This window comes from Ascidia mentula, chromosome 6, assembly GCF_947561715.1.
Source record: "Ascidia mentula chromosome 6, kaAscMent1.1, whole genome shotgun sequence".
Classification (NCBI taxonomy): Eukaryota; Metazoa; Chordata; class Ascidiacea; order Phlebobranchia; family Ascidiidae; genus Ascidia; species Ascidia mentula.
In genome coordinates, this window is record NC_138571.1 from 17,888,035 (window position 1) to 17,908,575 (window position 20,541).

The 20,541-nt window shown below is 39.0% G+C and overlaps 3 protein-coding genes across 3 annotated transcripts; all 3 read right to left on the reverse strand.

Annotated features, from left to right (window-relative positions):
- Window positions 1-4,268: 4,268 nt before the first annotated feature.
- Window positions 4,269-5,048, reverse strand: LOC145907353 (angiopoietin-2-like). The gene is made up of 4 exons (XM_082994771.1): window positions 4,778-5,048; window positions 4,582-4,653; window positions 4,328-4,467; window positions 4,269-4,274 (listed from the first exon to the last, which is right to left on the reverse strand). The coding sequence occupies exons 1-4, from the start codon at window positions 5,031-5,033 to the stop codon at window positions 4,269-4,271; spliced, it is 474 nt and encodes a 157-aa protein (XP_082850897.1). The 5' UTR covers window positions 5,034-5,048.
- Window positions 5,049-9,009: 3,961 nt separating this feature from the next.
- Window positions 9,010-15,498, reverse strand: LOC145905942 (putative sodium-coupled neutral amino acid transporter 6). The gene is made up of 12 exons (XM_082993273.1): window positions 15,134-15,498; window positions 14,652-14,761; window positions 14,421-14,587; window positions 13,990-14,068; window positions 13,517-13,611; window positions 12,456-12,652; window positions 11,805-11,884; window positions 11,357-11,457; window positions 11,028-11,152; window positions 10,552-10,702; window positions 10,107-10,222; window positions 9,010-9,829 (listed from the first exon to the last, which is right to left on the reverse strand). Exons 1-12 carry the CDS (start codon window positions 15,305-15,307, stop codon window positions 9,752-9,754), a joined length of 1,473 nt encoding a protein of 490 aa, XP_082849399.1. The 5' UTR covers window positions 15,308-15,498; the 3' UTR covers window positions 9,010-9,751.
- Window positions 15,499-16,546: 1,048 nt separating this feature from the next.
- Window positions 16,547-17,961, reverse strand: LOC145907354 (uncharacterized). Its single transcript, XM_082994772.1, has 3 exons — window positions 17,926-17,961; window positions 17,462-17,583; window positions 16,547-16,790 (listed from the first exon to the last, which is right to left on the reverse strand). The coding sequence occupies exons 1-3, from the start codon at window positions 17,959-17,961 to the stop codon at window positions 16,547-16,549; spliced, it is 402 nt and encodes a 133-aa protein (XP_082850898.1).
- Between the last annotated feature and the right edge of the window lie 2,580 nt (window positions 17,962-20,541).

Below are 20,541 nucleotides of genomic sequence, written 5' to 3' on the forward strand. Positions count from 1 at the left end.
AGAACTGCAACAGATCTTCTAGGAAGGTCCGCCAACGAATGTTATGTTGCCGCAGCAACGTTAAGATTTCGGGACGCTTCAGCCCGGGATTGAAACGGGCGTCCACTTCCAAATCCTCATCCGTGTCGAACGGATCTTTAGCTTGCACAGATCGGGCCGCCACACTGGGCCCGGCTACAGCTTTTGCAAAATTTATAACAGACATATTGCAAAACAGAAAAATGGTGTGTCAAGTGACAAAGGACACACCCTGGCCGCTTGTCGCTAACCTCAACTAAAACGTACGAAATAGTGGCCCTGAAAAGGGCCGGGCTGGCTAAACAAGCGACCTCAAGAATCTCCTCCAAACACATTCACAGCTGACAATTACGTTTCAAAAGAAGTTCCAAAAACAAACTGGTAAATCCTTCCGATAACTGCTTTGAACAACTTGCAAATGATTAAATAGAGAAAATAGCTTGTCGAAACAGTAGGTAACTCACGTATGATGCTTGCCTTAATCCCTTTCACTTTCTCGTGGGGGATAGTCGTAAGAAGATGGTCGATCATAAGCTTCACTTTCATCATTGTAGAATTTTCCGGCTGTCCATTTGAATTTACCGTAATCAGATTTGTGCTTTGATGCAATCCACCTCGATTCCCAATCGTCATCATTTAAGTCGTCTTTAAAGTATGTATCTGGGTCACATACCACCAAGGTGAAAAGACCGATCAGTATTAAAAGTTTCATTTTTTATGTATTTAAAAATGTTACAGTGTAACACTGTCATACAAATGCGTTCTTGTTATCGAACGTTTTCAGTTGATGGTTCAGCCTTTTCGACACGAACAATTTAAAGAAACGCACCATCAACAGGGCCAGGGGTTCACCATGGAATTCATCAGGCTGTCCACAAGCATATGAAAAATGACAATGTTACAGGAAGTACGATGCGATGCGCGTTTATGATGTTTGAATAACATTGCGTAAACCAGTAAGTGACGACAGCAACTCTGGAGCGATGTCTGACTGAAATAGGAAGTCATTATGTTCGCAAAACTGACTTGGAGGTCCACAATACAACAGTACACACAAAAATCTGTTTTGAGACCCGATATTATGCAAGAACAGCTCGTCCACAATTTTGCAATGGAAATATCTTGCGGTGTCAGATCCGTCACCCAGCACATAGAACACAACACGCAATTGTATTCAATGTTGAGCAGAATGGGAGACGCGACGGAAACCCATACACTACAAGTATTCCCATTTGTTTGAGATTGATTTATTAATAGCGGCTCGAGGCTCACGCTTTTAGTGAAAAGAGCATGTTTTTCTTATAAATATCTATTTACCTTCCGCAGAGTTATTAAAATATGATAGGAATTCTATTTTATGAAAAGTCATTACATGAGCCACAAACAGTTTTTGAAAAAAAACGCATGTAATCATAGTCTAATCTTTTTTCATGTAAATGCTTTAAGATGTTACGCAAACCCGTAAGCAATTTCACTGCCAGACAAAAAGTAGTTCTCTGACAAGATATCTGTGCTCTATACATCTTAGTTTCGTGGGTTTTTCTCGGCGGTCTTTGCCGGCGTTAACATTTGATTACCGGTACTTATCATTTGCAGGGATTAGACAAATCGACAGGGCTTCAATAAATACTAATTGACGCGATAAATAAACCAATAACGGTTCGTCTCCCTAACCCATCATTCACTTGTTGTACTTCTGTTTAGTGTAAAATTACCAAACCAGCAGTTTTACAATGTTTTCCATTTGTGCGCATAAGTTTGTGCGCAAAAGCGTCGCTGACAGCTCCCGCACGAATGAATCGCCCTGCATGACGTCACGCAACAATAATCTCGCTTTCGCACGATTACGTTCGCAACGGTTTAAACGTAAGTGTGATCGGCTGTATCTTACAAACCTGTGACCGTATCAAGCTACATTTTTCACTAAAAATTGTGGGAAGTTCTGACTATTTCATATTTAGGTTATTTTTGATTTTAATTTTTTATATCATATGCACTTTAACGCTAAACCGTGACTCGAAGGTCTCTTACACTTTTCTAAAAACAATGACACAACAAGCAAAAGGATCCATGTTTTAAAGTTCCATGTATATTTTTTCACATGTGATGATTTGTGAAGCAAAGTATTTACAAAATATTCACAGCATCAAGCAAACACACTTGTGAATTCGGTGCGATCGTGGTGGTAATAAGTATATGCGGGTAATATATTGTTACTTCTTCTGAATTTGCACAAGTATATAACTTAAGACAATTTCTTTTGTTTTTATTAAATCACGTAAATAATTCCATTTATTTGTTTTGTTTTGTCCTCCGTTTTATTACATCACAGGTCTTATTTTTATTTCCGAACGTTCACGTGATAGCAGCCACTTGTTCGAATCATGTGCACTTGTCTCCTCATTGTAATACTTTCCGTTCAGGTTGGAGGTAAAACAATACTTATACCACCAAGCTCCATGGTGATAAACAGCACAGTTTAAACTCCCATATAAATCATGATCTCGGTCATGTGTGGAGAATGGCATCTGATTGTGATAATCCAGCCAATCACCTATTGGTGCAAATTTTCAAAAGTTTAGTTTGCGGTTCAGATGTTAACCAGCCAATCACCTGGCATACATTTGAAAGCAGTAAATGTTTAATATATATAGATTTAACGCATTTTGTGAGTAAAATGGACAAAAGCGCAAATTACGTCATACTTGCGTAACTCCTTATTTGTGAGTCCAACTTTTTCGTATTGCGCATGCAGACTTAGTGAAATTGCAATTTCAGTTCTTGAAGATTTTGTTTCCATTTATTTTATTCTTTCGGTTTTGGCGGATAGCGAATTTCACAAATGATAAAAAAATGTTTATTAACCTCCACACAAGTGATTGGCTCGTATATTTACTTCAAAAGTATAAACGGTCAACAGATGAGGATCTAAAAAGTCTTGTCAGAAGGCACGCGACCGTATAGTATAAAATATTTTAGCACGCATCCTCATGTGAGTTTTGTAACTCACCAACGATTTAGAGCAGGGGTGCACAACCTGCGGCCGTACACATGCTTTATATTACATTTGTATTGTCGGCCGTGCATTGTGAAAAACTTAACAGGTTTTGCTTGGATGTTTGGCTTATGGAATTGGTCAGTCTTTGTTATAAAACAGAATAAAATCTTTCATTTTTACGAAAGAAATATTGTTAAATATAACATTTCATTACATTTCAAGACAGAGGTAAATGCGAAATTGTCAGTTTGAACTCACTGGCGACTGTTGGTAAAATAAAGTCTGTGTGATGCGGCCGGTATTAATAAAAAGGCTGTGCGCCCCTGAGTTAGAGACTTTATTAAACCTCCTTTGTATCAAGCTAATTAGATAAACATGTTTGCTCGCTTACCTGCATCACCAGTGTACCCACCAACAGTCAGACGGTAATTCTCCCCTGATGAACCGATGCTGAAGTTGCTGTCAAGATGGTACAAATAGGAACTCAAAAACTTGGCACTCAAACTCACGCATGTAGTTACCTGTACTTTGCATAATACTTTGTGTTATCGAAATTTTGCAGGTCAACGCGGAGCTCTTGACGTTTCCAACTTGTCAGTTCGTGCATCAGCTCCAAGCCTTAATTAATCAACAAACGTTAAGTTTTATTTGTTTATGCTTTTTACAAATGTTGTTGGTGTTTAGAGATGAAAAAGCTTTGCTTGCACTAATGCGCATCCCAATATATGACAATCGTGACGACGAGAAAATACTAACACATTTACACACAAGCCTATCTACCATTGTTAGTGTTTGAAACTACCGCTGGAGGCACTAAAGAACGAAAACTAATTGGGAGTTGGTAAAATGTAAATAAACAAAATAAACAATTGATTTGAATGCGGGTAATGCCAATGTCGAATTACCTAACCAAAACTCTCCAGTCAAGGAACCAAATCCCTTTTCATATTCTCTCCAGCCCCGATAAAAATTAGTTGAACCATCATATCTTTTCTGTACAACCTGAAAATTTAAAAAGAAAAACAAAATTGACATTGTCTTGCCTGGATTTTCGCTTAATATTTCCATCAAGCAATTACATGCATCCGTTATGTTTCAGTGTTCTATGCATGTTATAATTAAAATTGAAACAGATACTTTTACAGAAATCGTTTGTATTTCCTGCAGTAAAAAATTTAAGGCATCCCGTTATATTACAGTTTCGGTTGCATAACATTACCTTGTTTTTTTAAATAAAATTAATCATTCTTTGTCAAACCTGTACAATTAATCGAATAAAAATATATTTTTTTTCTTAAAAGATGAACTCACTAGCCAACCACCGCCATCAGTTTGCATGTCGCAATATCCTTGGTAAGGCCGAGGAGAAGATAAATTGTAAACCCCGCTTTGTGTCATTCCGTTTTGCAACGCATCCTTGCAACTGGCGTAAACAACACGATTCGTATCTCCTACAAAATGAAACGTAAGCATTGGTTCGAATATGAATTATGTCCCTTTAACGCAGATACATCTTTACTGATATCGACAACATTGCAATAATAAAAAAAAAACTTTCACCAAACCTGACATTACTGTAAGATTGTTCTCCAATTCATTCTGTTTTGATGGTAATTTCAAAACAGAAACGTTTACGCCTGTTAAAAAAATAGAATATATTAAAAATAACCTTAAATCATTTGTGCTTAAGGTTTAAACCAAGTGCCACTAACGCAGTTCCAAAATAAAAGTAAATGTTTACACTTTAGCAAAACTAAATACGCCTGAGTTCAGTTTCCATTGCTTCCATCTTTGCTTCCAATTTCCTGAATTCGTCTTCCCAGGTGTTATTGGCACCGGGTTCTCCTTTCGGACCCTGGACACCACGAGGCCCAACAGCTCCCGGTGGACCCGCTGGTCCTACTATCGGATCTTCGTTGCTTCCTCCACAAGTCAGGATGACCTGATTCGCTCTTTGGCACAAGCTTAGAATTGGACAAGTTAGAAAAAGCAGCAGAATGCAGCTGATATTTGCCATCAGAATTTTGAAAGTAGGCCTACAGAAGTTAAACAAGAAACAACATGAAATGTTACATGCTGATTTTGTCAAATCGGATACAGAAGAATGCATTAAAAAAGGAAAAACCCTTTTTTGTTACATTTTATCCGCTTGTTGTTCATTTGTGTTTAATTGAATTCCGCATTTCATGTTTGAATCACTTTTTTTCATCGAAAATTTAGTGTATTTTTACACACGACATATGAATATACAAAAATTAGTAACGTGCAGATAGTTTCACATCACAATCATTACATTGGGTTTTGAGAGCTCTGTTTTAGGTTAGCTGAATTGCGAAACCACAGCGTTCTTTTGGCGGTTGTTGATTTGATAACTTGGTTGTTTACAATTGAACTATCTTTTTAGCCGTGTGTCCTTAGTTAAAAACTTAATATTTAACATACAAAAACGACTGCAGTTCATCCAGATGATTTTAGCGTTTCATATCTTTCGTCACAAACTCCTCACAATGTGCAAATATACAACCACCTTTACACAGAGCAAGTATGTCCCTCTGTTTTGATCTGCAACGATATATTAAACACTCTATCTCTTTTTCTGGCAATGGCACTGCCAACATTAGCACGAAAACGAAAACAAGTGGTGTTCGTGAGAGCCTTCGGGTCCATTAGCAAAGTTTTGATTTGCTTCACTGCATGTGGAGGAAAATTGTTTTCGCTTTTGCGTGGGAAAAAAGCAACTTATGGAGTCAACTTCGTCCATTAGCAAAGCGATAACAAGGTTCACACGGGAATTGTGCGTGCCATGATAGGAAAGGCCATCATGGTATGTGAACTGATGGGATCGCGAAAATAAAACACATTGTACAATTTTAAATGCTTACAAATGACACGCGAAATCAGTATGTTGCAAAAAACATGAATTTTGGGTTCAACATAAAATATAATGTTTCTTTACCTGAAAGCTTTCGTCTCAATTCTCAACAACAGCAAACCCGATATAATTATACCAGCACAAAAAGATATTCTATGGAAATCGTGTTGATTTGCTTTATTAAACAAGTCAATGAATGAAAGCATGTGCGAATGTCTTGCATTACCTAAGTGAAATACTGGTGGTCCAATTTGACTCCCATAGCGAAGGCCTTGCATTGGAACTGAGGCAGTTGTTTTCTATCTAACCGCCAAAGAAATGTTTTAAAACATTGAAGAGGGCCAGGCATGCTATCGTTAGTTTTGTGAAATATACAAACGATCCCACATTACTTGGTTAAACAGTTTTTGGCGTTTGTCTGGATCAAATATTTTTGAGCAAATTACCGCAATTTCTGATATGATAATGCTGGTTCGTGATGGTATGCAATTAGAGGTGTATTGATTGCTGGTGGTAAGCATTCTTTCATGCACAGGATGGCCTAGTTTAAATCTCTGTGGATTGAAAACTTCCTTATTGTCCAATGCTGCAGGCCACTGCCTTTGTGATCGCGTCGTTCTTATTTTTGAACAAGCTGAGCACGAGAAGCTGGGTGAAGAAGGCACGTCGTAGCTACATTTTCACTACTCTCCGGGTATTTCAGCTGTGGGCCGTGGATTGGGTTAAATTGCTCACGAATTTCAATCCGGCAATAACCTTTGCGTACATGAAGAAGTTAAATTTAGTTCTGTACAATGTGTACACACATTCTCTGGATCAGAGTGTTAAAAAAACTGCTCTATGATATGTTTTTTTTTACTGGCAATGGCACTGCCAACATTAGCAAGAAAACGAAAACAAGTGGTGTTCGTGAGAGCCGTCGGGTCCATTAGCAAAGTTTTGATTTGCTTCACTGCATGTGGAGGAATATTGTTTTCGCTTTTGCGTGGGAAAAAAGCAACTTATGGAGTCAACTTCGTCCATTAGCAAAGCGATAACAAGGTTGTGCGTGCCATGATAGGAAAGGCCATCATGGTATGTGAACTGATGAGATCGCGAAAATAAAACACATTGTACAATTTTAAATGCTTACAAATGACACGCGAAATCAGTATGTTGCAAAAAACATGAATTTTGGGTTCAACATAAAATGTAATGTTTCTTTACCTGAACGAATTTCAAGCTGGCAAAAACCTTTGCGTAGATGAAGAAATTAAATTTAGTAACACATTCTCTGGATCAGAGTGGCAAAAAAACTGCTCTATGATATGCATATTTTCTGTGCAGTTTGAAAACCTACAGCTACTCGAATGGCGACAGCAAAACATTTCTTGTCACAGTTTTCTACACGAACAACACCTGGCAAAAAGGTTGAAAAATGGAAACAATAGTCGATGGTTGTGGGTTCAAGATGTACTTTTATTTTTCAATACATTGGATTATGTCATTTTCAGCATACGAAATCCATTACGAAAAGACATTTCCTCACACAATCATAAACCATTGAAATGCATTCGCACCGAACATTTGATTTTACAGCTTTTACGAGAGTAAGACATTTCAGAATAACTTTTCCACAAATTTTACAACGAGTCCAACTGTTTCCCACATGTTTTGCCGAAGAGAAACAATGTTAGTTGATAATTTTGGTGAATGTTAGTAAAAAAAGAAAAAATGTTTCCAATTTCAGGTAGCATTCTGTTCCAGATTGTTGTAACAGTCCGTTTCCCCTTCCAGTTACTCGGGGACGTACATGACGCATGTGGCGCTGACGTAATCACAGCACGGTTCCGCATCACCGATTCGCGATGTCCACGGTCGTTTACCTTGGTTGCTGACGTTGAGTTTACGGCCCGATTCAACTGGTCGCTAAGCAATTGGTTGCAACCAACAAAGGTATCCACGCAACCTGGAAACACGAACAGCGTTTTAAGATATATTGTAATGTAATATTTATTAGGCCTAAAGCTGGTTTAAAAGTGACCACGGTTTATATGGACTCGTTATTCAAACAAGCCACTGTTATTTGGGTATTGATAATGAACTGAACTATGTTTTTTTGAGCAGTTCGCGTGTTACTTGTGACAATTGTGTGTTTGCTATGAACGCTTTGTGGGAATACCGTTTTTGTATCTTCTTTTTTTTCAAAACAACAAATAATATATACAAAGTGAATATGTTTTGTTGGAAGCTCTCCTTGCAAGTTTTTATCTATCAGTTCATTCTACAAAAACAGATGCAAATTAATACAAACAAACCAAAAGAAGTTTTCGTAGCAAATTTCGTACCCGAAACAGTCGAAAGATTCCGGCTTGTAAGTGAATCACGTGACTTTCAAACCGCACCGGAAGTTACTTGAAAGCAATTCCGGCATTACCCAAAAAATATTTTACGACAATCTCAATATAGCAGTGGATATACGTGGATGCGAACCACACTTTGCTGTATGTTATGTCAACATAACGATACATATATGGTTGTATATTACCACACTAATCCTGTGTCAGCAAATTTTTGTGTCGAAATGTTTTTAGAAATTTATTTCTTGTTATTCCCACGTGTGTTTGAATGTGGGCCGCGGAAAGACTACTAGTTCCAACCCATATGCAGACTGAAGGATGCTCCGGTATTGTCCAATAATCAGGTTAATACATGCAAGCGAATTTTCGTATTCATCTGTAAGGGTGACGTTTGGCACCGGAAACCTGAAGGTTATTCCAACGTTTCCCTACACGTACTCTCGCGTTATCCATCTCTTTTATTTACCGAAAAATTTATTGTCGTGTTTGGGCAAAAATAAACCGATGAATGAATGAATCGCTTGCGTCTCGGAAATTAAACGAAGAAGAAGAAGAAGAAAAACATCTTATTTATTTGACATAACGCAGTCTAAGTCGACAGAGACGTTTTGTATCTCTCTATAGGGCAAGAATCTTTAGGTCTGATGTTAGGTGGAACGTGTAAAGGATACATTTGGAGGAGAATTTCACGTGGAGTGACAAAATGCGCTTAAATTTTACTTTTCTCGCAATTTTTTTTGCAGGAATTTTGTTCTCACATTTTCAACTCACTAGTAAATTACTTTTTCTATTGCTGAATTCCATACTACACACAAACTGACAACAAATCGAAATGTTGGACTCTTTAAAATGCCTTTGCTATTTCAGTTGACTTCACGTCGTGGAAAAAAAGGTACGAATAACTTCTGAAATCAGGGAAATTTATTCATTGGGTTAACGTTACATAACTTACGCAATCATAAAAATAAACTTTTGTCGTATGTACAGGCTTAACGATGCCAAGAATCAAGCTTTTAACTAAAGAAACAAAAAAGAGGGCATGGCCGAACGAAATTGCCACAAAAAACACGCGAACATTCAAAATTAATCCAACTTGGCGCTGAACTTTTTTCAATTTGCAAAGGGTTTGAATGAACGGCGAATTAAATTGTAACAGGAACATCTCACGAAAGCCAAACTTGTGGCAAAAGTGAAACAACTCATTGCCGGTGCTGCCAGGCATATTTTTTCTGGCAAAAATATTCTTTCTGGGCCTTCTGGCAAAAATAGTTGTATGTGTCAACGTTTCGGTTGCTATGCACCAGACTTTATCAGGATAAAGCGATGCAAATGTTCAAAACACAGCGTGGTCAATTGCCGAGGCGCATAAACGGAGCAACTACTTTTGCCAGAAGAGCCGTCTTACAGTAACAAGTGGAAATACTAACGAAATTTATATGCGAAATCGCCCCATTTTTGTCGTCAGGTGGAGCTCTGCGATGTTCGGACGCTTCATCAAATTTGCTCTCAAACCACGACAATATATCACTTCGTCCAATCGACCACGATCATGATCACACTCAGAGCACAAAAAAGAACACCAAGCACTGCTATCACCCAGGCCTGAAAGTGATGCAAAAACGTCGGGTGAATTATAAACGTTAAAACGTACACAACCGGTGCAACAAGACGTTAAATATATTTTTGAAACACAAAGTTTTTTTTATTCCCCAAACAAATTTACAATTTATTTTTTCGGCAAAGTGATTTTAGGATTTTGGATGTAAGCCCACGAAAGTGCTAACGTTTTCTAATAAATTAAAAACAAATGTTTACGCTAATTCTAGGGGGGGTGGTTAGCTGTTACTATATTTCATGAAACATTGTGACAGAAACTTACGAATTTTCTCTTGGTTGCGTATTCCACCTGGACTTTCTTCGCCGCCTGCCTTCCTGTGAGCTTTATGAAGAATGCGCTCGGCAATATGATGAGGAGGGATGCGGAGGCGGTGGCACCTAATATGTGGCATGTGACATGTGACACGTGTAAGATGATGACAATTAGAGCGCACACACAAACGCACATGGATTTTTGAAATACACATTTGTATTTTACACAAGTCAAGAAAACGTTTTCTCAACAAAACAACTAAGACTCGAGTTTCGTTTCCGCTGGAGGTTGATTAGCATACAAATCTAACCGCATTAGCCAGCGCTACTAACCGCATAAACTATCTTTGAAAAGCAAAAAACATTTAGAGCCTAATTTTGAAAGAGATTGTTTTTGTTGAACAATATTCGTAGAAATACGACGAAAAAATCAAAATATCAAACACAACGCATACCAGATAAGCCAAAGATGTCTCGAATGTTGGGAACGAACAAGACTGAAAGGATGGACGCCGTTAACACAGCCACCATAACAGCAATGTGTCGTATCCAGGAAAATTGCAAGTACGACTTCGGAAAGAGGGTTATGATTATTGTTTTTCTCGCCTGCCAACATAATTCAGAAAGGTAAAACTTTTGAAAGGTAGATATTTGCTCAGAATCTTTATATTTTTGTTGTCTTATATTTTAGCGTTTTTTTCCAATACAAGTACAGGTGATCAAGTTAGGTGGCTGTAGACAAAGACGATTCTACATAGCAGTATCATTGCAGTATGCACAGGATTTGATACCAACTTGGTTTACATTCACCATGCATGCAACCTCACAATGAAACCTGGTAAGTCGTAACTACGTTAGTTGATAGTCTGAACATTAGCGTATAAGGTTTTCAAGGACACTGATTATAAAACCAATAAAATGTAAGGCTTACAGGGTAATGTAGAAGCGGTACAGACAGAGTAACGCAGATAACCACCATCATGCGTGCAATGATAATGATGGGGTCGTTCGAGTTGTACATACTGTACGTGAGTAGTAGTTCGGACTTGACTTTGTCTGAAATTCAAACGGACGGGTGCGTTGTATTACTTACATCAGCTCCTAATTATATAGGTGTGATTAAAACGATATTTATACTACAGGATACACTTGGATTAAAACGAGATTTAATAATTGGTTGATGGCGTGGAACCTTCCATGCTGCAAAGCTACGTTTTGAATGGACCTGGGAGGGATAATGAACTTCCTTTTTACACTTACTGAAAAATGTGAGGTAACCGAACGTGGCAGAAAGCAGGTAGAGCGTGAGTACGTTCCCCATCGCAGTGGCAGCGACCTTTTGCATTCGCCTTATCGAAGGCCTGTGTATAAAAAATGTCAGATGCAAAACAGTATATGAAGTAGAGGCAAGACACCAAGACATTTTGACGTGCTACTCTGACGATAGACTTGAACAACTGTTATTTGTCGTCTTTTTGCGCTAATTTAAACTGCTAACAACGGAATCCTCTTAACAGAGACTTATAGTATCGAATTTCTTTAAACCAGTATTATACAAAAACCGTAAGACTTTTATCAGTAACAAGCCCTTCGTTTTTACATAGCATATCTACAATATACACATATATATGTTTATCTGTTCTATTGGTAGGCATCCTCAGTATCTCTTATTCAAACAGAATCATTTCAGAGACGAATTTTTTGTTACCTTCGTAATTCGGCGTATATAGGGAGCATGGAGGCGTGACACATGAATGAGAATACCATGGTCGGAACGGCATACGCGGTCTGCATAAAATTTAGAAACCACTGTTATGTTGTCATTGAAAAATTGAAGGTAGAGCAGAAAGGTGTTTGTGGTCAAAAAGGGTACGTTCATTTCACAAGCTTAATTGTATTTTTTAACTGGTATTGCAAACCCACTACGAAATGTTTTTGTGCCCAACTTCGTGTTACATATGACCTCTGCTTATTGTTACTATTACAATCTGGGCTGCACACTGTGCACATTGCTTTAACCTTTCAAGTCGTATTAGGTTGATTACCGTGCGGTTTGATTGGCAGATGCAACCAATATGCACGTTTGTCATAATTTGCTCGTTTGTTTTTATTTCAAACTAATTCGACCACTGAATATGTTTGAATAAAGGCTGCTGGCTTCATACTGGAGCTACCGACGCAGTATACTCTTTTCAATATTGTATACGTCTGTTTTAACAGCAGAACAAAAAACATACAATTTCCCATACAATTTGCAATGGAAAAAGAAGATCAGTTCTGTTGTCAATTGCAGCATGCCTGGCAGCAACAGCAGCACAAAATTTAACATGCGTTGCACATATCTTTAACTTATTCATACCCTGGAGTTGAAGTTGAAGGCTTTAGCCGAGCAGTACTGCTCTTCGTCGTCTTCGAAAGACAGGGTCAGCCCGTGGCTGCTGTTGCCGTGGTTACCATCCTCGAGAGGACACGGTACAGTGAACTTTTTTCCAATGACCGTCCCGGTGAATAGAAGCATGCAAGCCATGCCGAACCCGCTCGAATAACCCAGAAACTCTGGCGGTAACACCAAGAAGTTATCAAAAGCTGCTGCCCTGAATGTTAGCAAGCACATGGAATGGAATTTAGAGGATTTTTAGTTTTATTTCTCCCCCAGGTGCATGGATCGTACGAGGGTGAGTTGACGACAAAAAGATGCCACGTCACATTCGCGTGTTTTATCGTATACAGAACTATATACGCAGAAGTAATGCCATGCTTACGCATAGCAAGGCGGGATCGCCCCACTGCGCAGGCCCTTTATATTTATATACATGATTTTTACAGTGCGGAGGAGGTGTTTGCGGTGTCAGTTACCGGAAATTACATTGTTCTAGAAGGTTATTTGATCGCTTGGAAGGCGTGTCCACAACAAAGAGTGTCGCACACGTGACTGGCAGAATTCCACGTGGGTTGGATTTTCACGATGATGAAACAGATACAGGATGGAACGCTAACTACGGATTTACTTATAATTCTGAGAACAAAAGTGCTTGCGTAAGTTTTTGCCGTGAAACGTCTTAAATAAATAAAACATGTCAATGTTTTCAGCACTGTGGGCCAGTCTATTTAACTCTAAAGACGGGAAGTGAAAAATACCAAAATTTTATCTGATTTTTTTTTGGGCGTTTATCTGATTCGCATCTTTTAATTTTTTGAAATTTCTTTGAGGTTTGTGCACATGTTACAACCTATATAAGCATTACAAGCACACACGAAGGATTGTGCGAGTGACGTTGCTGCTCTCTTTAGCGCACCCAGTAAGTTATTTTCACAAATATTACCTCAAGCATGTAGTTTCAACACACAAAAAAAAATTGTTTTTATTTTGAATTTTTGTTTCATGAAGATTAAAAATTTCAGTTGGAGGAAAAAACTCACTTATGTCCTTGAGAGCTGCCAGGGGAGCGATGATCAACAACACAATCAAAAACATCAGAAAGTCGCCTTGCAGATAGATTGGTTCCGGCCCACCACTACGAACAAAGGTTACACACAACATTACAATATGAAAAATGTTGTATTTGTCACTGGAGTCGCAGTAATTTCTCCACCGTATATCAAGTTTGGAACATTGGATCATTTCTTGTAGTATTAATCCTAACGTAGTGTCAAAGCGATCTTATGATTATTGCGAATCCGCCTTTATAGAATAGCGTTATGTTTACATTTGCTATAAACATGCCAACGGACGGGCTTGTAATTTGAAACGCATTTAAACCTTAAACAAAGCACGACACCACGCAGGCGACCTTGTTTGACTGAGTTCCAGGAGTGGGAAACTACACCTTGTGCTGTAGTGAACCTGTGTTGCCTTTTGTGAATTAAAAAAAACGTGACTACAGTTTTCCTACCTTTCGGGATCGTAGCCAGCAAAGACCTTCACAATCTCTGGTAACTCTGTTTTGATGATGAACACGTACGAACAGATGGCTGTAAAACATTGATAAAGAGAGGGTTGCGTTGTGTTGGTGTTAATGTGTTTTTTGCTTTTGTATTCAACTGCGTTCTTAAATCATTAATTCATTTGTTTTTTAATCGGGATTGCGGGTAAATTTAAAACACAAACACACATGTTCAGATTGGTATCAATTTCGCTATGTGACAAATTGGTTTAAGATTTTTTTCAGGAAAAATGCCATGTTGTTAAACATGTACTTAAGATCTACTCAAGACAGCTTCCAGCACCACGTGACACAACCATTCTGTCGCTCTAAGGTTATTTACTGTAAACTTCGTAGTTGCGAAAAAGCGTTTTATGTTGGAATTGTCAAGGTCACCTCACCTCCTACGCAGTGAAGCACGATCATAAGTGATGTAAAAATCCGGCCCCAAAAGCCAAAGGCACGCCGTGCGAGACCTTCGTATGACTTCTCGCCATAGATATCACTCAAATGGAGCAACATCGTGATCGTGTATCCAGCCAGCAGAGACGTGCTTACGAGAAGAACGCTACGAAGAAAACGTTTTTAGTCGTCGATTCCTAACTTGCCATAAAACAAGTGTTGCAACTTACAAGAAAAATACAAGCCCGAGATTTTTCAGGGACTCTGCGAGACCCAAGATTCCGCTTCCCAAAATCGCGTTCATCAGGTTGAAGACAGCCAAGGCGAAGGACAAAACATCCTGTAATTGAAAACCAGGCGTTAAAGCACTGACAACCAGGCACTGCTACACTTACTGCGTTGTCAGCCGATACAAGCTAAGTGCAGTATATAGCCATGTTTACGTTCGGGATTGCGGATAAATTTAAATGAATGTTTAACCACATGGCTGCTAAATTTTTTCAAAAATAAAAATCTTTCAATTGGGATTGCGGGTAAATTTAAAACAGATACACACACGTTCATATTGATATCAATTACGCTATGTACCAAAATCATCCTGTAGTTGAAAACCTGGCGTTAAAGCATAGACAAACAGGCACTGCTACACTTACTGTGTTGTCAGCCGATACAAGCTAAGTGCAGTATTTGCGGCTTCAGTCTTTCTTTTTACCTTTCTAGTGTTTTTGGGTTCCAGTTTCTTGCAGACGGTCGACAGGCCATCTTCGGTCAGAGGCATTTGCGACTCAGTGGGTCCATTTTCCATAGCCAGGTTCTCAGTTGTGGCCGTAGGCGACGTATCGCGTAAAGGTTCGAACATAACCATGGGGTGATCGTCGTCATCCATGTTTCGGTGCTCCACAAAATTTTGAGTAAATATTTCGGCTCAATTTGGCACTTCTAAACAGGCTGCGCACTTTAGGCAAGCTTCGCTAATCTGCTTACAAAGTTAGAACGAAGATTGGGCGTGGACTCTTCCGTCCACAGTGATTGGTTCTGTCGCGACCACTCCTACTACACGACACTACAGACAAGATTGTCCCAGAATACCCCCACTGCGTCAGCAAACCATATGTCCTTCAGAAAGAAAAAGACAATTAGACGCCCCTTAAACGCCCCATTAAGGTCGCTACCGTCTTTTGTAACTGACGTACATGTGTTGCGTTACAGCCTGAACCATAACCACACAGCTTCCCTCGCTCGGCGAAATTTGAAACCGTATGTAAGCTCGTTCGATCTGCGTGGTGTGGGGTATTCTAAACTAGGTGGTGGGAAATATAATAAACCATTTGAGAATGTTTTCTTTCTGTCGTGAGTTGCAGATAGGGCCATTGTTTCGACCTAATAGGTCTCATCAGTGCAGCTATGGTGACTCTGATAACGATCTTGTTAGCTAAATAGCCGACAAAGACTTCCACTTTGCGGTGACTACACCTGCAATGGGAGCAATGTTGACACATTGGTCGACCATCTTAAATAGGATTTGGTCATCAAACGTATGGCAAAAATGCCGGTGGGGGACCTTTTTAGGGTATCCACATGACCTTACGGGCAATAGGGTCAAGGAAATTTCGTTTAGCTTTAACGCAACAAGTGTGTTCATGGACCTTTTGGGCACACCTCCTGTGTGGCGTGCAATAAGTGGAATCTTATTCAATATCTGCCTTCTAAAACCACAAACCACCAATTTTTTATGTGTTTGTATTTTGGAGCAAAATAATATCACTGTTTGGATCAAAGTATTGGAAAACCTTTACTTTTTAAAAAAACATTAGCTATTTGAATAAGGACTGGAGATGCTTATTAGAGCAAAACATGTTTTCAAAAAGGTTAAAGCGTTTCGACACAAGATTTTATGATACTTTAAAATTGACTTTAAAGTTTCCGCTTGTGTAACGGAGAGTAAGTGTTGCTGGAATAGGTTGATTTCGTGAAGAAAGTATGTCCATTGCCACTGTTTGGGTAGCGCCAATTTTGCTCATTTTAAATACTGCTTCTGATATGTTGCTTAAATAGCATTGACTGGAAGTGGTGGAAAAGTACGACGTGCACAATATTACACCAAAAAAACAGTTTTTCCCCTGTCTCACTGCTGCCCACTGAATTTATCTTTAACTTGCAACCAAGTCGACTGTATCTTGGTAGCGAAATGCAATGCAATCTGCGTGGGGCCTTCGGATCCATCCATATCGAATATGCTCTGACTGGGCGCCTGTTCGATGTAATCCTTGTCCAGTTCGGATGACTTGATGTTGTGGCGCATGCGTACCTCTTCGCGTGCTTTGGCGCGCTCAGCTCTTCTCTGCGCTTGCTCCCGTAGCATTTTCTCCCTGGAAAAGACATTTGAATGGACTGCTTAGTTTCGTGTACATCTGACAGAGACTCCGAGTAAATAGCACAACTGATGTGCGAATGTTGGTTCCTGCCAAGCAAATTTTTGACGGGGTCCAAGTATTTTGTAGATTTAGGCGAGTCAAGCTTTTTTTAAGCATCGGAGGAAAGAACCAGAACAAAAATAAGCCACGTTTTGGATATTTGTAAAAACCCAAACTTACGCATGTTAAACTAAAAAATTTGGGCCTATGTTTCCGTAGGCTAGTGCTTTTGTCACATATAACAAGTTAAAGCAGAAACTATGCAGCACGCTCGTGACGCCATTGTTTCATTCGTGAAAATAACATCAAGTTGTGTATTAAGGTTTTAATCCCGGTTTAATGACAGCGATCTGTGCCTAGCTGTAAAAGCACTGTAAAGTATAGTTGCATGGACATTGATGTTACAACCATATCATGCAGTATTACTTTAAAACAAATTTACCAAGATGCTACCTTGTGAAGGTCAGCGCATTGGTAGCCAGTATTTGTAACATTGTATAAGTGTATATGAAACAGCGGCACGCCTTTGTAAACGCGTTAACGCGACGTGGGACCGCGTCAATCGATATAAGCACAGAAAAAAAAATTAATGCCACTGAATCAACAGCAATTTAGAAAGCAATTGCCTTTTCTCCCTCATCAATTCCTGAAGTTCGTTTTTATCTTCGCCTCCAGCCGCAGAGTTGGTCGTTTCTGGCGCAATGTCTCCTTCACTGGTGCACGACAGACTTCTCAAATGTTTCTCCACCTATTGCACAGGATTGGAAGTTTAACCAAATTCTCGCCAAATGATGCGACCGTTTCTTCTTTGGACAAACACTTTAAATGCAAGCGTTACGTTGTAAATTTTTGGTTGATACAGTTGGTGTGTTTTAATAATTTGTCCTCGTTAAAGGGAAGCCTAGCTGAAAAGCGGGCGAAACGTCGGTCAATAAAGGTTACGTTTAATTGTTCCAGAAGGACAGATTATGAAAATAGAATATACCTGGCAGCAACAGCAATATAATATATAGTACTGTTGGTAAAGTTCCTTACATTTTATAAGGTACTTATTTATCATAATTTAGAACAATGAAAAACAACCACTTACGCTTCCTTTAATTAAGGTCTTTCCTAGCAATTCCATGACGAAATTTTCTACCAGCAGCAGAGAAGGAAATCCCTATGTTAGTGTACAGGGTATCTCTTTAAATAACACAAAAATATAATCTTTGTCATTTTGATCTGACGATAATTAACTTAAACTATCTATACCAAGCTAGAAACAATGTCAAAAATGGCTACAGGAATTAGCCTGCGCAAGCGGATCTGATGTCCTTCCATGACAAATATGTAGGAACATTATTTGCAGATTTGCTCATAATTCTGAGAATAAAAAGACTGTGGGCCAGTCTTTTTGTTCTCAGAAATACGTATAGGTATTTCATAATTTTCGCCTTTTTTCCTTAAAACAAAACGAAGCCTGCAAAAACGTTTTCCAGTTCCTCACTTGCCCGACGAAAGTAATCTTTCCAAGGCATAGGCGCCCTGGGGTGCTGTCCGAACGTTTTAACACGTACGTAAAAAAGGCATTTTCCGTCAGCGACAAAGGCGTCGGTTATTGATTGTGGCACATAAAAAACGTTTGCTTTTCGCTTAAATCGATCTTTTAGATATATTACAATTGACTGAGATTGAATTGTTCCAAATTAATCTAAGGCTGCCCTTTGAGAGAGCGGGTTGCGGACACGTGTTTCGTTAATCCTGTAAAACTGCAGTCAGATTGGGTACAATACGCCCTGAACAACAACAAATGAGTTTTCTTCAATAGTAACTTGAATCTAAATGGTAATCACGCTATAGTATACTGCAAATAAATAATTTTCTTCAGGAATTTTGTAATGACGGATCCGCACCTGGCTTAACTTGTAAAATACGAGCAGAGAAAAAACACATACTGAAATCATGAACAAGCAATAAAAGCCAATTGGCTGTTTAGCTGGCTGGATAGTTGTGTGTAAGTCACACCATAGCTAGACTGATAAGACCTATTAGGTAGAAACAATGGCTCTATCTGCAGCTCACTATAAAAAAAAACATACTGAAATGTTTGAAAACAAAGCAATCTTAGACTCGTTGACTGGCACCGCGCACAAGACTGTAGAGCGCAGTTCAATCAACATAAAAAAAATCGCTAAGCATGATTAGTGTTGCCAATTTGCGAGTAGCCACTATTTCAGATTACTTCTAATCGACTGCTTCTAATCCTTTCGACTGGGACTGATTTGCAACGTTGGAAAACGTATAAATCCATGAACATTGCATATGCAGCCGTGATGCAGAAGTCAGCTTGGGCCTATACCCGCAAAACCTCAGCATTCTGACTGCATAGAGCTCATTTGGGAACACAATATGTCAATAAATAATAATCAATTTTTAACACTTTGAGTATAGGCTTTCTGTTTTTATCAATACCTTCCCAGGTATACGTTGAACAGGAAACAGGAACGCTAGTTGTCGTTAATTCCATACCATTTACTTCGCCTAAGCGTAAATTTAAGTTTTTGGAACTTATATATTCTTCGACAATTTCTGCTTTGCTCAAACTTAAAATTTTTCCTACAAATGGATTTAGGTCTGCGCTACACGCGCTTTAGTAAATAACTCATCATCTAAACCAATTAGGGATGCACCGAAAGTTCGGGTTGCCGAATTTATTCGGCCGAATCTAAGGTTTTCGTGATTATTCGGTTTCGCAAAAGTATTTTTGCAAAATTCGGCCGAAGCCGAAACTTTTTACTGCATGCAACGCTGATACGCAAAGTTCAGTGCAGATTCGAGTCATTGTTCCAACAGTAGGAATGTGTTCGTTTTATTTGTTGTTAAGCATTTGGTACAGCAGTCGAGGTTATTCTTTAAGTGCCTGTATAAGGCTGTATGATAGGATTAGATCCAATCCAGCACTCGTTCTGTTTAAATTTATTGCGTCTAAAGAGATGGATACCAAAATTAGTTTCGCAACTTTTGCAGAAAATTGGTTTCGGCTGAATAAAAAAATTGCTGTTTCGGTGCATCACTAAAACCAATGACTTTTCAGCCAATCTTTACATGCAGCATTGTGACGTCAGAGCCATTGATGGCGCGAGGTCGGAACCATGAATAGGCAACACATTGTGTCAGGTCCTTTAATGACAATTACAGCCAAAATACAGCATAAATGTTGTCGGCATTGGTGCACCCAACGCACGATAGAGAAAATGTCGAAAATGACCACAGCAATCAGCCTTTGCAGGTCGGTGACCCGCGGATCTGTCTTTGCGAATCTATGTATTATATTCCTGTGACTCCAAAGGGAGTCAAGAACGATCAGCACCATTGCATGATTTTTCTTTTTTAACGGAAATATTAATTTCGCATGTTGGCATCATCAGATTTTGACTTAAATAATAGCAATAAAAATATTTAAAAAAACACAACAAAACTCAACAGCGGGACTTGTCAAGACAAAACGGAGGCGATAAAACAAACGAACGTTTTTCTTTAATGTCAACAGCTATATTATTTGGGTCTGTGACCCACGAAAGGGCACTGTTGGGATAAGTAATGTTGCGTCCTCACCAGGGGTCGCAGCGACTACTTTTTGACGCTACGCACAAAATATACGTAGTGTCTCACGAATCTCATAACAGCATAACTTTTATTTTCAACCTGTTTACATTGAACCTCA

Bases quoted from the DNA above. Each gene is read 5' to 3' on its own strand.
- LOC145907354 (XM_082994772.1), bottom strand. From the start codon at position 17,961: ATGGAATTGCTAGGAAAGACCTTAATTAAAGGAAGC. The intron at 17,584-17,925 runs GTAAGTGGTTGT...CCTGTGCAATAG, and splicing joins AGACCTTAATTAAAGGAAGC to GTGGAGAAACATTTGAGAAG. The intron at 16,791-17,461 runs GCAATTGCTTTC...TGTCTTTTCCAG, and splicing joins GAATTGATGAGGGAGAAAAG to GGAGAAAATGCTACGGGAGC.
- LOC145907353 (XM_082994771.1), bottom strand. From the start codon at position 5,033: ATGGCAAATATCAGCTGCATTCTGCTGCTTTTTCTAACTTGTCCAATT. The intron at 4,654-4,777 runs GTATTTAGTTTT...TTTTTTTAACAG, and splicing joins AATGGAAACTGAACTCAGGC to GCGTAAACGTTTCTGTTTTG. The intron at 4,468-4,581 runs GTTTGGTGAAAG...TTCATTTTGTAG, and splicing joins CAATCTTACAGTAATGTCAG to GAGATACGAATCGTGTTGTT.
- LOC145905942 (XM_082993273.1), bottom strand. From the start codon at position 15,307: ATGGATGACGACGATCACCCCATGGTTATGTTCGAACCTTTACGCGAT. The intron at 14,069-14,420 runs GTGAGGTGACCT...AATGTTTTACAG, and splicing joins CGTGCTTCACTGCGTAGGAG to CCATCTGTTCGTACGTGTTC. The intron at 11,458-11,804 runs GTAACAAAAAAT...TTTTATACACAG, and splicing joins ATATACGCCGAATTACGAAG to GCCTTCGATAAGGCGAATGC.